The 23,755-nt window shown below is 36.0% G+C and overlaps 1 protein-coding gene across 2 annotated transcripts in view; it reads left to right on the forward strand.

Moving 5' to 3' along the window:
• The window catches only part of LOC106077793 (transient receptor potential cation channel subfamily M member 1-like), a 60,616-nt gene extending 39,061 nt beyond the window's left edge, over positions 1-21,555 (forward strand). For both annotated transcript variants that reach the window (XM_056026187.1, XM_056026186.1), the window contains exons 18-27: positions 1,077-1,133; positions 3,839-3,970; positions 6,165-6,431; positions 7,489-7,675; positions 9,467-9,520; positions 11,019-11,175; positions 12,365-12,516; positions 16,385-16,472; positions 18,391-18,449; positions 20,902-21,555. In XM_056026187.1, coding sequence (XP_055882162.1) covers positions 1,077-1,133; positions 3,839-3,970; positions 6,165-6,431; positions 7,489-7,675; positions 9,467-9,520; positions 11,019-11,175; positions 12,365-12,516; positions 16,385-16,472; positions 18,391-18,449; positions 20,902-20,936 — 1,188 coding nt within the window. In that variant the 3' untranslated portion in view covers positions 20,937-21,555. The remainder of the gene's footprint in view (positions 1-1,076; positions 1,134-3,838; positions 3,971-6,164; positions 6,432-7,488; positions 7,676-9,466; positions 9,521-11,018; positions 11,176-12,364; positions 12,517-16,384; positions 16,473-18,390; positions 18,450-20,901) is intronic.
• Positions 21,556-23,755: the final 2,200 nt, after the last annotated feature.

Genomic DNA, 23,755 nt, shown 5'->3' on the forward strand with positions numbered 1-23,755 from the left:
CCGTTGGCCAAAGAAACAGATGACCTTAACATCATCAGCCCCATAGATCGCAAGGTCTGAAGGGAAAACCTTACTTTTTTTTTTTACTTTTGACTATAATGTCACCCGCTTCCTGCTGAGATGACAACCAACAAACGAAGAAAACGCTTCGGGGACACCCTCAAAGTTTCTCTGAAAGCCTTCAGGATTGACACTGCCTCGAAGACGAAGTACATGGTAGAGCATCATCAAGGCGTCGCGCTGTGAAAACTGGCACGCATGTGGCGGAGGACAAGAGTATAGTGCTGGCAGGAGGACAAGAGTGTAGTGCGGGCAGGAGGACAAGAGTATAGTGCGGGCAGGAGGACAAGAGTATAGTGCTGGCAGGAGGACAAGAGTGTAGTGCGGGCAGGAGGACAAGAGTGTAGTGCGGGCAGGAGGACAAGAGTGTAGTGCGGGCAGGAGGACAAGAGTGTAGTGCGGGCAGGAGGACAAGAGTGTAGTGCGGGCAGGAGGACAAGAGTGTAGTGCGGGCAGGAGGACAAGAGTGTAGTGCGGGCAGGAGGACAAGAGTGTAGTGCTGGCAGAAGAAAAGAGTCCGAGATAAAAGCAAGGCCAAATGAAACTAGGTCCAGCTGGGAAAACCCTGCCCAGTGTGCAGCCGAACAATACGGGCTCACATTGGTGACATCAGACACTTGAGGAGTAAAGAAACAATGGATGATAAAAGTGGTCATCATTGAACCAAGATGGATAAAGGGAGTCGTAATTTGAACAGAAACATGCCTAATCCTGCACCTTGGAGTGGTGTCTATTATCAATTATCAATCGCTTCTGTCTGTCTTTCCGGAAACCATTAAGGATCGAACTTCTGAATGGCATGTATATCCCCAAACACCAAGACTCTTATCGGATTTTCCCTTCAATTTTCTTTAACTTTGCATATCATTTGCGGACTTATTAGGGCCGACCTAAAGTTTATGTTTTTACACAAAGTCTATTCGTTATTAGTCATTTTATATAAGGTGTTAATTATTTATTTGAATAATTTTAAATACTGCGTTTGAAAAGAGTAACTATTTGTATGTGTCAAACAGAAACACAGGGTTAAAGAGACGCTATTCTCACCCAAGGCACGATGCCTAATGGATATGGTAAGTTTAATTTTGGTGCTTTACTTTAAGCATGTACGAAATTTCCTAATGCTGAGAGCGACGCTTGTGCTATGTGTGTGGCTGTCTTTATGATAGATCAAAGCATAAAAGTGGTAAATGCAGCCTTGAATAAAAATTGATACAAATATGAAGCTCAGCGTTGCAACAACAAATGATGTTAGATATATATATATATATAATGGCAATTTTAAGAATCGAATCCATAGCTAGAAAAAAAAAAGGCGAATATGTGAAATTAAGGACAGTCCAGATCGAGGCATGGACTATAGTTTCAGTGAATCGACAACTTCACCTAGAATCAATATAAGACCTCTAATGACCAGGCCAACAAAACATTCGATCGTCAAATCCCCCTCCCCCCCCCCACCCCCCAAAAAAATAATAAAAAATAAAATATGCAAATCTCTTTATATACGGGAAGAACCATTTCACGAATTGATCATCTCATAATCATTTCAACAGCCTAACAAATAAACACAAAAATTCGTTCAAGGTTCTTCTCACTTCTATAATGCCTACTACAGATAAGGAACGGTTGTAGAGATACAAAAATCTAAGCCAGGAAATGTGTCTAAGAAACGCGAGATTTGTATTTCTATTTTAATCAATCAATCAATCAATCGATATATCAATCAATCTGTCAGTCTATCTATCTATCCTTCTATCTATCTATTTATCTATCTATCTATCTATCTATTTATCTATCTATCTATCTATCTATCTATCTATCTATCTATCTATCTCTATCTATATATCTATCTATATATCTATCTATCTATCTATCTATCTATCTATCTATCTATCTATCTATCTATCTATCTATCTATCAATCTATCTATCAATCTATCAATCTATCTATCAATCTATTTATTTATCTATCAATCTATCTATCAATCTATTTATTTATCTATCAATCTATTTATTTATCTATCAATCTATTTATTTATCTATCAATCTATCTATCAATCTATCTATCTATTTATCTATCTATCTATCAATCTATCTATCTATCTACCTATCTATCTATCTATCTATTTATTTATCTATCAATCTATCTATCTATCTATCTATCTATCTATCTATCTATTTATTTATCTATCAATCTATCTATCAATCTATCAATCTATCTATCTATCAATCTATCTATCAATCTATCTATCAATCTATCAATCTATCTATCAATCAATCTATCTATCAATCTATCTATCAATCTATCTATCAATCTATCTATCAATCTATCTATCTATCTATCTATCTATTTATCTATCAATCTATCTATCAATCTATCTATCAATCTATCTATCTATCAATCTATCTATCAATCTATCAATTTATCTATCAATCTATCTATCAATCTATCTATCAATCTATCTATCAATCTATCTATCTATCAATCTATCTATCTATCTATTTATTTATCTATCAATCTATCTATCTATCTATCAATCTATCTATCAATCTATCTATCAATCTATCTATCAATCTATCAATCTATCTATCAATCTATCTATCTATCTATCTATCTATCTATTTATTTATCTGTCAATCTATCAATCTCTCTATCAATCTATCTATCAATCTATCTATCAATCTATCAATCTATCTATCTATCTATCTATCTATCTATCTATCTATCTATTTATTTATCTATCAATCTATCTATCAATCTATCAATCTATCTATCAATCTATCTATCAATCTATCTATCAATCTATCTATCTATCAATCTATCTATCTATCTATTTATTTATCTATCAATCTATCTATCTATCAATCTATCTATCAATCTATCTATCAATCTATCTATCAATCTATCTATCAATCTATCAATCTATCTATCAATCTATCTATCTATCTATCTATCTATCTATCTATCTATCTATTTATTTATCTGTCAATCTATCAATCTCTCTATCAATCTATCTATCAATCTATCTATCAATCTATCAATCTATCTATCTATCTATCTATCTATCTATCTATCTATCTATTTATTTATCTATCAATCTATCTATCAATCTATCAATCTATCTATCAATCTATCTATCAATCTATCTATCAATCTATCTATCTATCTATTTATTTATCTATCAATCTATCTATCTATCTATCAATCTATCAATCTATCTATCAATCTATCTATCAATCTATCTATCAATCTATCTATCTATCAATCTATCTATCTATCTATCTATCTATCTATCTATTTATTTATCTGTCAATCTATCAATCTCTCTATCAATCTATCTATCAATCTATCTATCAATCTATCTATCGATCTATCTATCTATCTATCTATCTATTTATTTATCTATCAATCTATCTATCAATCTATCAATCTATCTATCAATCTATCTATCAATCTATCTATCAATCTATCAATTTATCTATCAATCTATCTATCTATCAATCTATCTATGAATCTATCTATCAATCTATCTATCTATCTATCTATCTATCTATCTATCTATCTATTTATTTATCTATCAATCTATCTATCTATCTATCTATCTATCTATCTATCTATCTATCTATCTATTTATTTATCTATCTATCTATCTATCTATCTATCTATCTATTTATTTATCTATCAATCTATCTATCTATCTATCTATCTATCTATCTATCTATCTATCAATCTATCTATCAATCTATTTACCTATTCAATTTTTGTTCCTCTATAGGCCTCCTACTTACTGTTTCTCACGGCTTACAGCTTCCTCTTGGTCTCAGTACTAAGCATGACTAAATTCCATTGGCTCGAGACCGTGGTCATTGGCTATTTAATTATCTTCTTCGTAAAGGAGCTTGACCAGGTAGGTTTGAGATGTATTAATAAAAAAAAATATTTATAATATATTTAAGTTCGTATTGGTGTGTGTGTGTGTGTGTGTGTGTGTGAGGGTGTTTGGGGGGGGGGGTGTTGATAACATCAAACACTTAAAGCGTGAGCTAAAAGATACCAAATGCTAAGGGGGATAATCAATGTAATACTCCAAATTGAATCTTATGTAATGATTTTTTTCCCTTGCATCCATTTCATTATCGGACTTTTCGGAGTTAATGTTTGCATGCTGCGTAACTTAGCAAGCAAGTAAGCTTTAAAAAAGTATGCATATGCAAATAAAATAAGAATTTTATGATGCGTTAGTGGTCACTATACTTACTGTTGAGAATGCATGGGCTGAATTCGGAGACTTAAATAAGAATTGAAGTCTTAGATGGTAAATGCTACAAAATATTACTGAGGTATCAGATACCTGGAAATGAAGAACAGTTGAACTATTTTATTTTGACGGGCAAGAAATGATGTACAGTTGAATTATTTTATTTTGACGGGCAAGAAATGATGTACAGTTGAATTATTTTATTTTGACTGGCAAGAAATGATGTACAGTTGAATTATTTTATTTTGACGGGCAAGAAATGATGTACAGTTGAATTATTTTATTTTGACTGGCAAGAAATGATGTACAGTTGAATTATTTTATTTTGACTGGCAAGAAATGATGTACAGTTGAATTATTTTATTTTGACTGGCAAGAAATGATGTACAGTTGAATTATTTTATTTTGACTGCCAAGAAATGATGTACAGTTGAATTATTTTATTTTGACGGGCAAGAAATGATGTACAGTTGAATTATTTTATTTTGACTAATATGACTGTCAAGTAATGAAGAACAGTTGAATTCTTTTATTTTGACTGGCAAGAAGGAGAACCCAATGTTGTGAATAGACGAAAGCTGAGCTGGCTCGGTCCCCTATGGCTCACTGTCAAAAGACATCCTTCATTGTACACGACAGGGAGAACGAAGAAAGGGTCGCCCAAATAAAAGCTGGCTGGAAACAGGAAAAAAAAAGCAGGCTCGGTACTGGTCTGAATACTCCGCTAAAAACAGCCTTTAACCGGAACTCTTGGAAGGATTTGGTAATGCGCATTGTACCTTTACCCTGAAAGTCTATGACCAAAAAAAGAGATTAGAATTTCTTTTTATCAGCCACAGTGTTGACTTGTAAAAAATACAAACACGTTTGTCCTCTTGTTCTTTTATCTGATACCCAACATTTTTTCTGTAGCATTTACTCTCAAAGGCTTGAACTTCTCCCTACTGTGAAGAGACGAACGCTGAGCTAGTTTGGCCATATTGTAAGACACAACTCACTGTCTAAATTCATCCTTCAAAGTACAGTGCAGGTAGAAGGAAGAAAGTCCCGTCCAAAGAAAAACTGGCTGTAAAACATAAACGAATGGACCAGGCTCTCTCTTGATATTCTACTTTTTACGGCGCGACTATACAAAATCTGCTAACATACGGAATAACTTGTTGGCAAGGCAACGCCTCATCTAAACTGTTGCGACGTCTAGAAAACATCATTAAAAAAGCATAAAAAATTACACTCACAACATTACCACATTTAAAGGAACTTTTTGAACAAAAGTGCCTAAGAAAAATCGAAAAATCATGGAAGACAACGGCCACCCGCTCCATCAGAACTACGTCAGGTCGTCGCGAAGTGGGCGATTGCTGTCAATCAAAACAAGAACGGAGCGGTACAAAAACTCGTTCGTACCTCACTCGGTCAGACTCTATCTCCGCCACTCATTGATCAGGGAACATGAAATGCACCAAGATACCTGTGTGTAGTCGCTGAAGAACACTTTATGTTGTGTCTGTTGTATTTATGTGTATTTTATTTTTCTGTTGTGTTGTCTTTATATGAGAAAAGAGTCCTTGTAATCACAACAAATTTCCGTAAGGATCAATAAAGCAGTCTTAGTCTTAGTCTAAGTCTTAGCTGGTGACAGGGAAAAGTGGAGGGATTTTGTTACGCCAACTGTCACAGACTCCCTGAAACGAAAGTCAAGGGACAGATGAGATGAGACATAGTGTCTAGAAGAGAACCATAGAATACTAAAAATTATTTTTTTTTAAATTGCTCTCTCCGCGTTTCGAGATCTCTTCATGTCTTTAAGATTGAATTAAATTCACAATTTCTTTTCCACCAGTGTTGCGGCAAAATTCGCCAAGGTCCGAGGCAGTGTTGGTACTACATTACTGATCCGTTCAACATTCTGGACCAGCTGTCTATCTTCATTGCCGTCGCATCTTGGGCTCTCCGCTTGTTGGCGTACGCAATCCCTAGAGAAGAGTGGTTCGTGATCTCGACTCGCTACCTTCTGTGTTTAAATTACATGCTCTACATGTTTCGATTCTTGGAGTTCTTCTATCAGAACAAATTTCTTGGACCGATGCTAGTGGTCATCAGAAATATGGTATGCAAATTGTTGGGGCTAGATTTTATGTTCAAGTGTTTATATAAATTTACCAAGTTATCTATTTATATATAAATACTCATATACAGTAAGTCCTCGCTTACTTAGTACTAATTCTACCACTTAGGCTGGTAAGATAAATATAAAAAAATTCCCTTCGTATTATATTGTTGTAACTCTAGGATTAGCACTCAACGAAAAGGCAAGCAACACAACACTGTTTAACAGGAAATAAATAGTTGTGTTTATTCACTAGGGCAAACACATAACTTCCTTCAGCTTCCTCAGAGTCTTACTACTAAGTATACCAGTCCTTTGCTACTTAACCCGAATGTGGACGAACGACAGCCTTCCCCGCTTCGCTCCAGTTCCCTACTACAACCTTCAGGCAGCACAAAAGTTGACCTCTTAGTTTCCCAAACATTCAGACTCTTCACAATTTCTGACGCACTGTTCTTCTCTCTATTCTAGTGTCTTCCTGTTTACGTTCAACAATGCGCTAGTGCGCATCTAGAGCACTGGTGCAAGGCAGGGTTACAACAACATTAATTATCTCGTGCTTAGAATAACTAAGCAGCCTTCACCATCTTATTGGCAGCGGTTTTGTTTTACAAAACGTTTTTTTTTTCGCTGTTTCGTCCCAATACATCTGATTTTTAATATTTGCAAAATATAAAAAAAAAGACTGATTTTCTTTAATTTTCTTTAATTTTTTTTTAAACGATATGTTCTTATGTAAACTCGCTAATATATTTCATTTTGAAAACCAAAAAAAAAATCGCTTTGAAAATGTACTTCTTTCACCATAATGTGCTAATTTTTCGCTTAATTTTTTTTCTAAATCTAAATGTGACAGGCGTAAGAACAGACAGAACACACAAAAAGCGACTTTTCTTTTTTATTGGTGGCCACCAAGTAGCAATGTTGTATTTTCATTCCCTTTTAAGCACTAAAATTGAAGAATCCTATCTCATGACGCATTACCTGCCATAGGGGGCGTACCCAAGGGTACAGCCACGAGTGCCTGTTAAACACAAACTCTTTTTTTTTTTTTTAGGTCAAAACCTACATTAACTTCCTTTTGATTCTGCTAATCTTCTTGACGACCTACTGCGTTGTCTCAGAGAGTCTGTTACACCCAGAGCAGGAACTGACCACAAATATATTCTATAAGGTCTTTCACAAAGGATTCTGGGCCATGATGGGTGAATATTATCTAGACGACATAAACACCCCCTCCCCAGGTAAGAGAGCTAGGAATGTATTTTACTAGATACAGTTTTATCTAAATAAGTTTGATAAGGTAAGATAAATAACTTGCTAACCCTTAAGATTTAGCAAAATATAATTGTATTTACAAAGCGTTGTAAAAAAAAATAAAAATAAAAATAAAAGCCGCTTTGGGTACCGATGGGACATTCACTTGATATATTGTGTAATTAAGTCTCATTGTTGCAATTTAAGAACAAAAAAATTTCAGCTGCGCAATATATTTTGTAAACATCTTTGAAGATATTTTGATTGTTGTAAATGAAGTGATCATTCAGAAATTGTAAACTAATTTGTTGTAAAGGGCTAGAGTGTAGGTACAAAATGTCAAAGAATAATGAAAAGTTATCAAAATAAATGAATCATTTTTATAACAAAGAATGTGTTTATAGAAGGAATTGAAGAATAGAAGTCTCTTTTACAAATCAAACAAATAAACTTTGTTATGGCAAGGTTAAAAATGTCAACGTAAAAGACAAGGTCCTCAGGGCTCGCAAAGATCTTCCTTCACGACACCTTACCAGGAAAAAAAAAGAAGAGTCAGACAGAGAAAGCGATGGGACGACAACATAAAAGAATTGACAAAAGAGGTTCTATCCAAGGCAAAAAGACAGGAATTGAGAAATACGGTCGACAAATCTTGTGTGGTGCCCCAACTGTCCAACACACTAAGGCAGAGGTTCTCAAATTGTGGATCGCGACGCCCTTGGGGGTCGATTGACGATTTGCCAGGGGTCGCCTTAGACCATAGAAAATATAGATTATTATTGTCTATTCTTCTACTGCCGTATGTATGTGTGTGTGTGTGGGGGGGGGGGGGTCGCGGAAGATAGACTGATTGTAAAAAGGGGTCACCGAGCATAAAAGGTTGATAACCGCTGCACTTAGGGATATGTGAAAGTGAAAGACAAAAAAAAAAGGAAAACTAAGAGCGTTTTTTGTCTTATAAGGGGCCAGTCCGTTACAGTTGTGTAACAGATGATGCAGCCAAACATTTTTATAGATATCCATACTGTAATAGCTGAAGGGAGGCGAACTCAACGAGACATAGATGTTTATTTACAGGACATCACAAATCCATGTAGAACAACATGTCTTGAGCACAGCCTCTTTACATCAGCTCTCCACTTGGACGGAAATCCTTCTCTCCCCCATGTCAACATCCGACTTAGTCTTGTCACTAATAATGCGAACCTTCTTTCTGCACTAGCCTGGATTGCGGTGCGCATGGCAGAATTATAACAATACTATACTGTTATTTTTATAACAGTAAGCCATCACCATCATCAAACTCCATTTCAGTGAGGGCTTGAGAGGCTTAAATCCTCTTGCAAAAGCCCTGGACAGAAACCCTGCTGTCTTGCGTAGTACATACATGTCACCATACAGGTCGAGAATTTTAGGCTTCCCAGACCTGTCAAGAACAGCAAGACAGCTGGAGGTCACTTACAAACGCCGCGGGATACACATTTGAGACCAAAAGAAAATTCGATGCCGAGGACAAAAAAAAATCTAAATCCACCTCCGGCGGACAACGATTATATCTGCTCTAAATGTTGCAAAATATGTAGGTCACAGCTGGGGCTGCGTAACCACGGGAAATACTGCATTTTTCATTGATCTTTGGACTCGAAGACAAGCCTTATGAAATAGCAACGCTAAGGTATACAATTTAGGAAAACCGAATGTCCATTTGTTTAAACCAATACAATTATCTTATCTTATCTTATACGCAAAATGAACATTTTCTTTTCAACATTTTTTAGAAGGATGTAAAGCCCCAATTCGGAACAAAACAGGATGTCAAGATGGGCTGACAAGTAAGTTTAATTCAATGATTTAATAATCTGGACTAGTAACAATCATGGCTCTAGGCCAGTGGTTCCCAAAGTGGGGTAGCGTACCACCGGGGGGGGGGGGGGTAGGGAAGAGTTTGAAGGGGGTACGCATTGCACTTAGTTAACAAGGGTGATTTTTTTAAAATATTCATTCAGTTTATAAATTAGAATAAAATATCATAAGGTTTAAATCCTTTTTAATACAGCGCTATATTACATTTTAAGATAAAGTTTTTACAAGGTTTGTGGAAATTTATAGGGACATTACAACTAACGTCAACACGCCCACTTTTCAATGTAAAAACTAGGTTTCCATTTTTTTTAGAATGCATTTGATGTGTCTCTGAAGCATGCAAAAAAAAAAATAGACTCACTAATTGAATACTTAATTGTAATAGAGTTTTTTATTATATCGTGTATGTGGGCCTACAATAAAAAAAAAAAAGATTGTTATTTCTAAAAATCCAGTTGTTTTTTTTTTTTTTGGGCGGGAGGAGGCCAAGGGTACTTAAAGTTACGAACATGCTACAAGAGGTATGACTAGGTCAAAAGTTTGAGAAACACTGCTCTAGGCTCTGTGGGAAGCATGGTCGAGAGTCTCAACGTGCCTTGGCATAGCAAACTATGAAGGGGGCTCGACGTTCGACACCAGACGGGAGCAGAGTTGTGTTTACTGAGCGCTTAAAGGCAGCACGGAAAACCTTCTCACAGATACCTCTCCCTCACTGGTCCACAAAACAAGATTGGACAAAAGCGCTCTGAGCATGCCCTATGCATGAAAGTAACGCTATATAGAAGCAATAATTTAATTTAATTTTAGGCTATAGACCTAACTACTTTCCTACAGGTAGATTGTCATTTTAAATTGCTATTTTAGATTGTTATTTTAAATATTTTTTTAGATTGTTAATTTAGATTGTTATTTTAAATTGTTTTTTTAGATTGTTATTTTTAATTTTTTTTTTTTAGAATATTATTTTAGATTGTTATATTCCTTTCTCTTTAACTCTGCTTCTATGATTATCATTTACAATTAAACCTGTGAAATAGCTCACAATTAAACAAAGATTTGGAGGCGCTGTGGCTGAGCTGGGTTTAAATCCCTTTGAAGACTACGATTTTTAATCTCGGGATCTTTGGGCGCCTTTGAGTCCACCAAAACTGACATTATTTGGAAAAACTTAAGGCGTAGGTCGTTGTGCTGGCTACATAACCTCCTCGTTAACCGTGGGCCACAGAAACGAATGACCTTCACATCGTTGGCGCTATAGGTCGTAAGGTCTGTTAAGGGAACTACTTTACTTTGCTTAAACTGAAATTTAGTATGGGCCAATATAATGCTTTTAGTTTCTTCTAATTTTACATCTAGATTAGAAATACAGTCTAAATTACAGAGCTTTATGATTTAGTGCAATAGATATTCTACTTTTGTCGTATAAAAAAAAGGTGAGATTTTCTGTCTTTGATTTTATGTCTCCAGATACCAGTTGCGACAGTCTCTATTCCTCCAACTACACTTTTGTCAAGAGGAAGGGTTGCCCAACTAAACATGGGCGGTACATGGTTCCATTCTTGCTGGGAGTCTATGTTCTGTTTATTCAGTTACTGATGTTCAATTTGGTAATCGCGCTGTTCAAGTAAGAGCTCAAAGCCAGAGTTGAAGTGATGTCATTTACAATAGTAAACAACTAATTGAGCTTATAATATATGACTCCTCCTTCCTGCTTGAAGATGAGCACAATACCCTATGAACACGAAGATAACTGTAAAGTCCAATTTTCAATTTAAAATGCCGGCCACATACTGTCTGGAGAGACGATCTTTTTCCCTTTGCAGCTTCTTGTCAGAGACATTACTGTCAGAGATGGAGTGATCTCTCCATTGCTGGGCGAAAGCCTGGGTGGTAAATTAGCGAGTGCTGGGCTGCCCATACGTCAGCACGCGCCTCTCTTCCCTGACCGGGTCCAATGGGATTGCAAGCATACATGACGTGGGTAGGTTGGGTCTACTGCGGATAGGCCTGCTTCTTCTCTCAGACTTTTGATGCCACTTCGTTCCCCCATGCTGACTGCTCTCTTTGCACTTAAATAAATAGCTCAAGGGAGAGCATCTAGATCAGGCTTAACATCGTAAAGTCATCACAAAAATGCTGACAATTAAAAAAAAATATAATCTCGACTCTTGAACAATGCTCAACTCAAGGCGAACAAAGAAAGGTTTATTTAATTAACCAACGTAATAATAATTATATAATTTATAAAGCGTATCAAACATTATATACGCTTAGAGTTCAACCATAAAGTGGGATCAGCAGTCCTAAAGTTTTATTTATACTGTCCTCATTGTGGGCGACAGACACAACAAATATAATGCACTATACATAATGACGATACAGGTTAGAGATAACTTAATATTCAACTGACGAACAACCATGGAACTCATTGTATTTTTGCTTTCATTGTTTTTTTTTAAATTAAATGTAGACGTCGATTAAAATTGACATAATATCATAGTATATATTTACTGTTTTTACAACGCTCTTATCAACTTTAAGTCTGACCGGTACAGTCTTTGCACACTGTATTGTCTCTTCTCATCTTCCCATTCTGGGATCAAGCTATAACCCAACACCGTCATTCATTTTTTCTAACAAACAAGAATACTAAGTGGAAAATAATCATCCTGTTTAATATCGAAAAGGAAAATAAACCCTAGAAGTATATTGATATTAAGGGATGTCAATATTGAGCTCTTTCTATTAAATTAGCTTTTTCTTTACAGTATTTTTTTTTTTCACATTTTTATTGTTTTATTTTGCCCATTCAGCAATGCTATCTCAGACAATGATACTCAAAGGGACATGATCTGGAGATACCAAAGATTTCAACTGACAATGCAGTATTCTGAGATGAGAATTCTATTACCTCCCTTTCTATTTTTATTTTTCTTCTTGAGAGAAATGGTTGGCAATCCGTTCAGTAAGTAAACAAAAGTCCCTGCAGTTCGTTTGAAGGGCCAATGTCATTGGTCAACCATATAACATGACAGTCACATGCTGAATCTTCATATATTCTAAATGTGTATTGGTCGTCACAGGCAGGACCGGCCCTAACAATGGCGGGGCCATATGTGAAACGGATTGCGGGGGGCCCAGTCTGGGTAGGGATAAGTATAATGTCAAAATTAAGATTTTGTATTAGAAAACAAATTCGTCTTTGCAATACATTTTATTAATTGAAAGCTGACAATACCTTTTAAAAAGAAAAATCGCACATAGGATTGGCATCCCAAAATGACGATTCGGGATATTTTATGAGTTTTCAGGAGATGTTAATAATTTCATGAGATTTCCAGGATGCCCTGGAAAATCAAGAGGCCGCGAAAACCCTGTAATTATATATATATTTTCGGGAATAGGGTAAAGTTTTACTTAGCGACGATGACGTAAAGTTGGTTAAAAAACAAGAACGCTCTAAGTGACGCTACAAAGAAGACGCTTCTTGTAGAGCAGTAGAATAGATATACGGATTTACGGATATAGCTGACATCGGACGATTCCCTTCTTGAGTATTAAATATCTTTATAGAACAACATATCAGCGTCGACTACATATTTGATTGTTTCGGCCTTTCGCCGGTGTTACTGAAGTAGTTGAGTTCAGCGTTACTTCCAGTCAGATCTACACTAGACATATTGCCAAGAATCAACACCGCGCGGAAGCCTTAACAACGTGGCGTATATATATATATATATATATATATATATTATAATAGTTTAATTTAATATTTTAGACGTGGAATTAGCGCGGGGCCTAAGAAAGTGCGGGGCCCACTGCGGCCGCATAGGTTGTAGTGGCCTTAGGCCGGTCATGGTCACAGGTGTTAGGAACTTCTCACATCGAAATTGTCCGAACTGTTTTATATCAGCTTCGTTGTTCAGAAGACGATGGTTTTTAAAGCACCTTTGTAAAGACATGAATGTTTAACCTACTGAGTGGAAAGTTGTTTGTGGTCTTAAGCTCGTTTCCATGCACAAATGCTTATACTTTCAAATAATTGTAAGACCTAAGGTGTACATATGGGTGGTTCGTTAAGATTTGATGTATTTTCATTTTCACATTATTTGCATTAAATAACTTTTAGAGATATCGCCATCTAAATAATGTGTCAAATTTACTGTTTACTTAAACAATTTATTCAAGTATTTTAACTAGTCAATATGCATTGTAATATTAAAGAAACAACACTTGGACCAAAACAAAAGCAAATATTATACATCATATAAATAGAACATTATCATATGGGCCCTGTCGCAGTGATCTTCTTCGCGCCATGGTTGCTACGCCACTGTTTGTTGCTATTCAGTTAATTGATTCGGAATTAATTGTTTTAAACAAGAGTGTTTTAAAAAAATAAAATAAAAAATAAAACATAGTACTCAGCTTGATGAGGAGATCAGTTTTGGTTGGGGTAAGAGTTACTGAGAGATAACAATGCGATGACACAAACACGTCTTCTGAATGAAAATAAACATATTTAAATGTCAAGCATTTTCATAATTGCAATTTATATAATACATACATTCGTATTAAAGTCGCTATTGTTAACACAAGGAGGAGTTAACTATTTTTTTACTAAATGTGATGACTGAAGTGATTTCCCTTAAGAAGGTTACACAAGACCATGAACAGTGTGTTTTGTTGCCAATTGGTCCTGAAGTTAAAAGCTAGACCACTGGGCCTTGCTGTGTGTTACTTGTACTGTCATGGGCGGACTGGCTATATGGGTATTCGGGCAAATGTCCGGTGGGCCGGTGCCCGAATTGGGCTCCAAGGATGTCATTATGACTATTTGAGATTCTATAACATTACCTTGTAAAACAGACTTTTGAGCGCCGTGTTAAAAAAAAAAAATCTTGTATAATGTGACACTAATTTAATCTAACACATTTTCCCGAAATAATGTAACAGCCTACATCCGTAGACAAGAGACGCGGTGGCCGAGTGGTAACGCGCTTGGCTTTCGAATCCAAGTATGACTGTGGTTTGTAATTTCGGGATCCACCTAGCTCAAATGGGAACCTGACATTGGTCGGGGGAAAAGTGAAGGCACTTGATCTTATCTGATATCTTTATGATTTACAATTTATCGGCCGGATTGTAAAGAAATGCCCGGGACAAATTTGACACCCAGTCCGCCCCTGTGTACTGTAGATATTTTCTTAATTAGTCACCAGTCAACAGATATATGAGATATATTCGAAAAAAAAAAAAAAAAAAAGGAAAAAAATATTCGGGCTCAAAATCTCATTGGTTCCACTTATACTTAAAAGTTTCTTATGAATTCAAAATTTTACATAAACAAAGTCTTTAAATAAATGCGACAAAATCATGCCGGGGGGGGGGAAATAGCACGAGGAATTACATACAAATGGACCCCATTCACCAATCGTAAACAAACAACATTTAGCTTTCCTGATTCTATATATCTTCTATGCAAATTATGTAATCCATAGTGGCTGTTACGTGATACGTATTTCTCATTGTTTTATCAATATTATGACGTGGCTAAATGTGTTTATTTACGATTCGTGAATGAGGTCCATTGTCGGCATTTTGGATTATCTTATTTTCAAAGTCATATGGAAAATAGGACAACAACAATTATTATTATTATATAGATGGAGGAGCGGTATAGTGAAAACGATTAATGAGGTTAGCGTTAGCTCTCCATTTTATATTTATTATCAATGATTGCAGTGGACTCGATAAAAGGTCATATCTCAATCATTTTTCTGGACTGAAAGTCGCCTCACCCTGGACAGGACCTGTTGTAGCTGTCGGGGAGAGGATTTCGCTTATTTCACGGTCCAACCTGGTACCAATAGCGCGGAGGATTTCCAGTTACCCGTCGCCTCAGCGTGGCGCCTCCGGTGGAAACGTCTAGTGGTGAAACTAGATGGGCGAATTACGAGTAGCGAACCAGGCCTTCTAGCAGGTCTCCCTGGGTGAGCTTTTTTTATTTTTTTTATCTCACTCGGGGTGGGGATGGAACTAGTAACCTGCACCCCAGTCCAAAAAGTCCGTCACGCCGTTCCACAAAAGGGGTCGATTGACGACCCTCGCATGGAACTGTGGCGGTTACATTATAGGAATATGAGACAAGCTCCCCGCAGTTAGCACTGTCCTTGATCACTTATAGCGGGTGAGGAAGCTCGGGGACGGTGCGCTGTGTACGCTGCACGGTCCGGTCTGGCCCAGTCAACCAATATGGCCGTCTACCGTTGGCAGCCCTCAGACAGAACATGGGATGAAGAATCCTAATGTCCAGGCCTGGTTGTTGGATAAAAGCTTGTCTAACGACCAACGGGATGAACGGCGCCTAACGTCGCCAAATCCCTACTGGACTTCATTGAAGGTACCAATAGCCTTCTATCAATATAATAATGGGTTGAAATAGAAGTAGAATACACACTAATTTACCATTATATAGGGTTTGGACTTTTTCTGTTCACAAACTGTTATTTCTGCACAAAATGTACCCCCCCCCCCCCCCCACGAAGTTTTAGAATTCGCGGGGCGCTATACGCAATCGCCATTTCACCAGCGGATTGGGGGGGGGGAGCGACACAATATAAAATTGGATAATATATCAGTCCTTCTAATGTATAATATCTTGTCTTGAAAGTAGGAGATATAATTATTTTCATATCAATAGGTTAGTAGGTGTGAGTTTATACTCTATTTTCACCCTTAACAATGGAATTTACTGAATACTAGAAAAAACAAATACATTTATCGAAAAAAAAAAAGTCCATAAAATGAATAACTTCACCTTTTTTATCTAGAGTCGACCGTGACTGGAGGTGATGTAGAACTGAGAGACTTTGAAAGAATTGTTGCGCAAAAGACGCTATATAAAATTACTAAAGGGAGGTAAGACCACATTTAAAAAAAGAAGACATTCACAAAAAAATTGTATAGAAAGGTTACTTTTAATTTATAATTAGAAGAAGACTGAAAATTGTTTGCATTGTATTAACAGATATTATGAAGTAGTTTGTAGATGGTGGATAACAAAATGTTAATGGAGGATGGTTTACCTGAGATGTCATTTGTTGTACCCATCTATTATGGAAAGTAGAAACACCTATCGACTCTCATCGGTCTTCTTGTCAAAATGTCGAGAGAAAATGGGAAAAGCAATGCTACATACAGGATAGTGTAATTCAGTATTGGGCAAACTATTTTTTTTTCAGCGGGCCAAAAGCATAAAGACAAAATTTCAACGGGCCAGACTATTCATCATCATCATCATCCTCTGTCCGTTGAGTTTCGGTGTAAGGGGGGCTCTGTGCAGTTCGCGTAACAAAATGCCTCCACTTTACTTGGTCAGCGGCTGGTCTTAGCAGGATAGCAAGAGAAACTCTAGTCCATTTTAGATCCCTCCATTGGAGGACCCTTTCTTCATGGTCCCTCCACTGTACCGTGAAGGATGACTTTTGACAGTGAGTCATGTCTTATACTATGACCAAACTAGCTCAGCTTTCGTCTCTGCACAGAATTGAGTTGTTTTGTTTTTTTTTCCTTTTTGAGAGCCAAAATATGGGGCGGGCAGGATTAAACCATTCGAAGGGGCGGAGTTGGCCCGCTGACCGTAGTTTGTCCATCACTGGTCTATGTTGTCATCTTCCTACTCAGAAGCTCTATACTATGGTTAGAAGGAAAGAAAAATTTGCTGACATTCGTCATGTCTGCCTCGTCATGGCAGATATTTTTTGTGTGTGCATTATTCTAAGAGTTAGGTCTATGACTTTTAGAACTCTAGGCTTATGGAGGCTTGCCTCCACCTGCCATTCTGAGCAAACATCTGTCTGGGAAAGATCCAAGTGGAGGTTAAGTATTTCATCCCTATTGCCGATGACTCATATTTCAAGGCGCTCAGATTAGAAGCGAGGCCAATGGCCGAGCACATCAGGAAAAATCTTCAATATTCCTTCTGTATTTTACATCAGCCGTGCAGGTATCCGCCATAAAGATAATCCTTTGAGGAACGATACGTAGATGGTATATGTGAAAGGTATGTGTTTGTTGTGGCAGTGCAATGGACTCAGTTATTAGGTACCGCAACGGGGGATCCTTTTTGCTTCCCTACTGGTCTAATCATCTTCTATAACGATCGTTTCCGCCCTAGCGCCACGGTGAGACAAAGAAACAGTCATGGCAGATTTAGAAGAGGGTGGTTCTAAAACCATTGACCCTGTTAAACTGTTGTGATTTTATGTGGTCGAGACTCGAGAAGGTATTTCGCTTGATACTTTGTGGAATCCCTACATATAGAGCGATTCATCTTTAGATCAGCGGCAGCGAAAAACAACATTTTTTTTTAGCATATTTTGACCTACCATTTCCTCTCAGTGGGAGAGCCCTCGTGAAGGTGGACGAAGACATGGCGAATGAGACGAGAATAAAAAAAACAACATTTTTTTTTAAAAAGGCAATACCTCCATTTTCTCTATATATAATTTTCTTCGTGGCTCAACCATGCGGGATACCTCGATGAAAATGTCATGAAAAGATTACTCTTTTATTTCTGCAAGTTGGACTAGAGTTACCCGGGGTGACAGAGAGCGAGGCTCAGATCTCCAGATTTCTTTGTAATTCTCTTATTATAACTACGATTGCTTTAGTATTAAACCATCTTTTTGATCAATTTAAAGACTGTTTACTACTATTTTTGTAAAAGCAACGGTTTAAAATATGCCTTTTTTAATAATATTTGGTAGTTTAGTATTCGTTTGCATTCATGGCTTATAATTAATCAAATTTTCTTTGAATATTCCTTTGTGCAAAGGCGAGGACCTGATGTGCCTGACACTAAAGAGAAAAAAGACTTGCATCCAAATGTATCAGGTTTGTATTTAGCTACATTCATGTACACATCATTGTTATCATTGTGTCATTTTACGTCAGGGGAGGTATACGTTCTCCTTTGTTACTTTTCATGTGACGAAACAGGCCAATCCTTGATGCAAAACTGTAGTCGCAGGTTGTGCATCTGTCATAATTTTTTAATCACCAGAAGCTGAAGTATTTTCGCCCTTTATTTTCTTTACAAAGCTTATATCAACTCCTTCTGTCTGGTAAAAAATTTGTACACATTATTTCTACCACACTCAATCTCGGATCAAACTAAAAGTTGGCACAATTATTTCCTTTACCTGAAAACACGAGAATCAGTTGAGAAAAATAATTAGTATAGCATCTCGTACAAGGGAAAGAACTTGTACATGACTGAAGTGGTGTATAAGCTCAGTTAGTCCCCTTTATAGATCTCCGCTCTAAATTGGAACAAACAATATATAACTATACAATCTTCTCTAGCCATAAGTAGGCCTACCTCTCTAGCAGAGTGGTTAGCACGTTTGCCTGAGGAAGCGTGAGCTCGAGTTCAAATTCAGGACTCTCATCCTTTTAGTTTTTTTTTAAAGGCTTTTAAAAACCAATTAAGGTAAAATTCACCCAGATATCCCTTTCTTCCCCCCCCCTCCCTTTCCCAACTTGTCCGAATAAGTAACAGGATACTTAAAGTATCAAATAGCGATAAAAAAAATCAATTTGTAAAAATATTATTACTCGCACAGATTTATTGATGACGGGTCTAGATCTATTACAAATTTAATTAGATGCCTGATCTGTTTTTATTTACTTTGTTGTTACTTCCGGTGTGTGTACCATCCAGGACCCTTCCTTTATGCTTTCTCTCCATGTAAATCAATCCAGTAGAATAACTTTATAAAAGATAAGACTAGAAACAAGAAAACACGATTTACCAAGACATTGTTAACCCTTAAAACGCGTGTGGTAGTTTAGCCTCTAAACAACACAATTGTAATTCCATTTTGTATGCACTTATTTGTAAAAAAGCTCAGCATTTTAAGGGTTAACATACGATTGAGAAAATTTATAGAAATACCTAGAACGTTATAAAAATTTACTTTTTATTTCAATGTTTTCGCGCTTAAAATGCAAATTCCGATTTGAGATTAAGGTTTAGAATCATGGTCTCTTCCATGTTAGGGAAGACAAATTACTAGAAATACGCCTAAACTTAAAATTAAGTATCAAGATTGTGATAGTAACAGTGTAAAAAAAAAAAAAAAAAGCCATGTTAGCTAGTAGTTGCTGTCTAAAGCTTCTTTTTATCTGATAAGTCATTCGTATTTCCAAGAAGATGAGATAAAAACCAAATAACCACCATTTCTTTACTTATTAGAAACATACAACATCATTTTTAAGTTATAGCTTCCACATAGAACAACAGTCATGCTTATAGCATGCTCAGAGTGCTATGGTACAATCTCATTTGTGGACACATCTGCTCGGGTCGGGTGTCGAACCTCGAGCCCCCCCCCCCCCTCATCCAGGTTTAAGCGTACTCAGCCTCTCGACCACGCTTCCCACATACACACATATAACATACACATATATAACATACATAAATATAATATACACACATCTAACATACATACTAGCACCTCCATTATTTAATGGGATAAAAAGAAATGTAGACACCTGGGATACATCATCTTAACCAAAAAATATGGCGGATGGACAAATGACATACATTGCGTCGAAAAAAAAATTTGACATAAATAGTATGGTCATCCATTATTGACTACCGGTGGCATAAAATACAAATATTCCTATTTACAAGAAATTTGTTTTATAATGATCACTTGACTGAAAGACAATTTTCTTTTGGGGCCGCATGCTGTGTTATATTATCTGCCTGGTCTTGCGATTTTCGCGCTGGACTGTCGTGCGAACTTATAGATGGTCCTAGGTTCAAACCCTGCCCGCTTCCATCCCCTGTCGTCCTGCGGGAGGTTTGGACTAGGAAGTAATCTTCAACTCTATGCAACATCTGAAACATGGCAAACATTTTACAAACATTGATTTCTAGATTGTTTAACTTAGTCATGAGCTATAGACAATAAATGTGAGTGTGTGAGACATTGAGTCTTAGACTCTGTGTGTGAGTGTGTGTGTTAGATTTCTATTCTTTATTAGCATAGAACTATTTGTATTGTTTTAAAGAAAATGTTTGTTATGAAAATTATATGCTGTATCGGGTTGTCGTTCTTATGTTTACATGTGCTTGTAACTCGTCCGTGAGAATGTGTGCTGTGTAGTCATTCAGTGTATTAAAGCCATACTATACACACACGGTTTTTGACTCTCTTATCTTTATGTTCATAACAATTTAATACACTGAATAACTATTCTTTATTAGCCTAGAACTATTTGTATTGTTTTAAACAAAAAGTGTTGTTGTTTTTTTTTTTTTTTAATCAAATTGCAGATAGCACACCTCAATACACCTCCACCAGGCTGTAATAGCAAGACCGTCTTTCATGAGGATGTAGAGTCCATTGTAAGAGACAGTGTCAGATATGACTAAGAAAAAGAACCAACAAATGTTCACGAACTTTGCCTTTCTTTTCCTTTTTTTTTATCATATCTTTGTTTATCAATATTTTCATTCTTTGTTTATTATATTTTTTTTCTTTCTTTATCATATTTGTATTTATTTGTTTATCATATACTTTCATCTTTTTTTATCATGTTATTTAACATGATTTCATTTGTAACTCGATTCATTGAAATGTCTTCTTTCTTTTAATAGTAAATTTTTTTTTACCTTATTTATTTTAATTTTTTTATTGTGCCTTTTACTCTATATTCATTTTAACAAAAACCTCTTTAACTTAAATGTATAACTATTTTGAAAGTCGTCTTAGTAATAAGTGAAATCAACGTATAGAAATTATATTATATGTTATTTAATATTTTTAAACCTTGTAATATTTTGTTTAACTTGTTAACAATGCAGATGCACATTCCTATGTCTTTAGGATTATTATTATTATAGCTTTTATATAGCGCTACTTTCATGCTTATAGCTGAGCGCTTTTGGTCCAATCTCATTTGTGGACCAGTTTGGGGGGGGGGGTGAGGGGGTATCTAGGAGTTTGTTTTCCGTGATGCCTTTAGGCTCAGTAAACGCAACTCTGCCCGAGTCGGGTGTCGAACCTCGACCCCCTTCTATGTAGCCAAGCCAAGCCAAGTTCAAGCATACTAGGCCTCTCTCGACCACACTTCCCGCTTCTTTACCTTTAAACACAAGTTGATTTTTATTATCTAGTATGACTTGGACATTTTTTGAACACCCTTGCCATTGTTACTTTTGTGAAATTATTGTAAAATCCCTTTGATCCATTTTTTTGTTACATCCTATTTATATTACAAAGCTTACATCAACTCACTCTGTCAGTCTGATAAAAAGTTTGTAAACATTATCTCTGCCAGACCCAATCTCAGACCAAGCAGTGAATTTGCATAATTATTTCTTTTACCTGACAACACAAGAACCAATACACACAAAATGTTAAAAATTAATTTATTAGTAATTAATTTTTTTTGGTATCTCGAACAAGGGAAAGACATTGTACTTGACTGAAGAGGTGATCTTAGTGAACACAACATGAAAAATAGGAGGAGATTATAGAAACAATCTTCCACATTCATAAGTTCTCCACTAGCAGAGTGGTTACCGTGTTGGTTTGAGAATCATGAGAAGGCTTGAGACATGAGTTAGAATTAAAGTCATTCCCCCCATTTTTATTTTTATAAATGCATTTTTTGTTTGTTAGTTTAGATCTATCACAAATTTAATGACATGACTGATCAAAACGAATTGATACAACTTTGCTCACATACATTTTTTGCCCGAAATCTCGACACACATATTTCGCCATAAAAAAAATCTTATAAACATGTTAACTTATTTTACAGCCTTTACACTATCATTATCCATTAAATCGTATCTTATATAATAATAATAATAATAATAATAATCTTTATTATCCGTAAGGAAATTTGTCTTACAATTTGTGCATTACACCAAACAAAAAACATTATAACTATAAGAAACCAAAGTGTACATTCACACCAGACTCACTCATAATTTACATGGGACAAAGTTTATACCAGATTGTTCTTTGTAAGCCTATTTTGTAACATTCACTTTGTCTCATTTTTTTTTTTGTCCCCCTTGGTGAGGTTTTACCTCTTTTAATGTCCCCTGTGGATTTGAACGCTTCCTAATAAGCCTCAGCTTACTTTATATTTATATAAGTAGAACTTGTTTTTTCTCAACATAATGTTATTATTATTATTATTATTATTTATAAATAAGAAGTTATGCAGTGAAAATTAGTGCTAGGGAGTCTAAATCATAAAGTGGACAAGTTAAAGAGTAGAGTCCCATTGCAGATCTTGCGATCTGTTGGGCAGACGATATAAGGATCATGTGTTCTGGGCTTATTAGTAGATTAGTATTATAATAATGTTGAACGGTTAGGAAGTCGTAATTGCCAGTGAGTTAAATTCCTTTGTTTTTGTTTTTTTTTTAGAAATCGGCTATTATTATTTTTTACTAGTCGGGATGCCTTTGATTTTTATTTCGGGGCCATAGTGCGCCAATTGTTATCGAACACTTTTGGTGCATGCGCCATAGGTTGGCCAACCCTGCCCTAGATAGCAAAGACAGCAATATCCATGCTCTAATGGAGTTAGGGAAAGAGCCAATTTTTTGGCTAGCAAATCAATTGAAATTACTGATTGTTTTGAAGGACAGGAATGTGTGACTGTGTGTGGGTGGGATTACTTTACGTGATGTTTCTTATTGCCCTATTCTTCCGTATATTATATCATTGGAGAGATATGTTATGCTTATCCTTAAGGTCATGTGGTAATAGAATGTTTGGGCTGAAGGACACACGATGTCAGCCTAAGCTAAATGAAGCGAGATAATTTAGAAAAATTTATAATCTAAGACAATTGAAATCATATTTTTTTCAAGAAAATGTACAGAGCCAATGCCCAGCATTCTTGTAACGTTACTGACTTAATTGCTATTTATGTGCAGGAAATAGTACTCTGTGTGTGTGTTGAATAGTAACCCTTTCTTTCTGACCTTGCGAAATATAAGACATATTATTTTAAGGCAAACAGTTAACAAGCAGGGTGTCAAGTGGCCAGGACAACGACCAACAGCCTTTACTTTTCCTAACTAAAGTCAGGTAGCCATTAGAATTTAGGGGCGCCCAAAAATCCCTAAACTCTAAATCCAAGTCTTCTAGAGATTATGAAAA

The sequence above is a fragment of the Biomphalaria glabrata genome, chromosome 4, assembly GCF_947242115.1.
Source record: "Biomphalaria glabrata chromosome 4, xgBioGlab47.1, whole genome shotgun sequence".
Lineage (NCBI taxonomy): Eukaryota > Metazoa > Mollusca > Gastropoda > Planorbidae > Biomphalaria > Biomphalaria glabrata.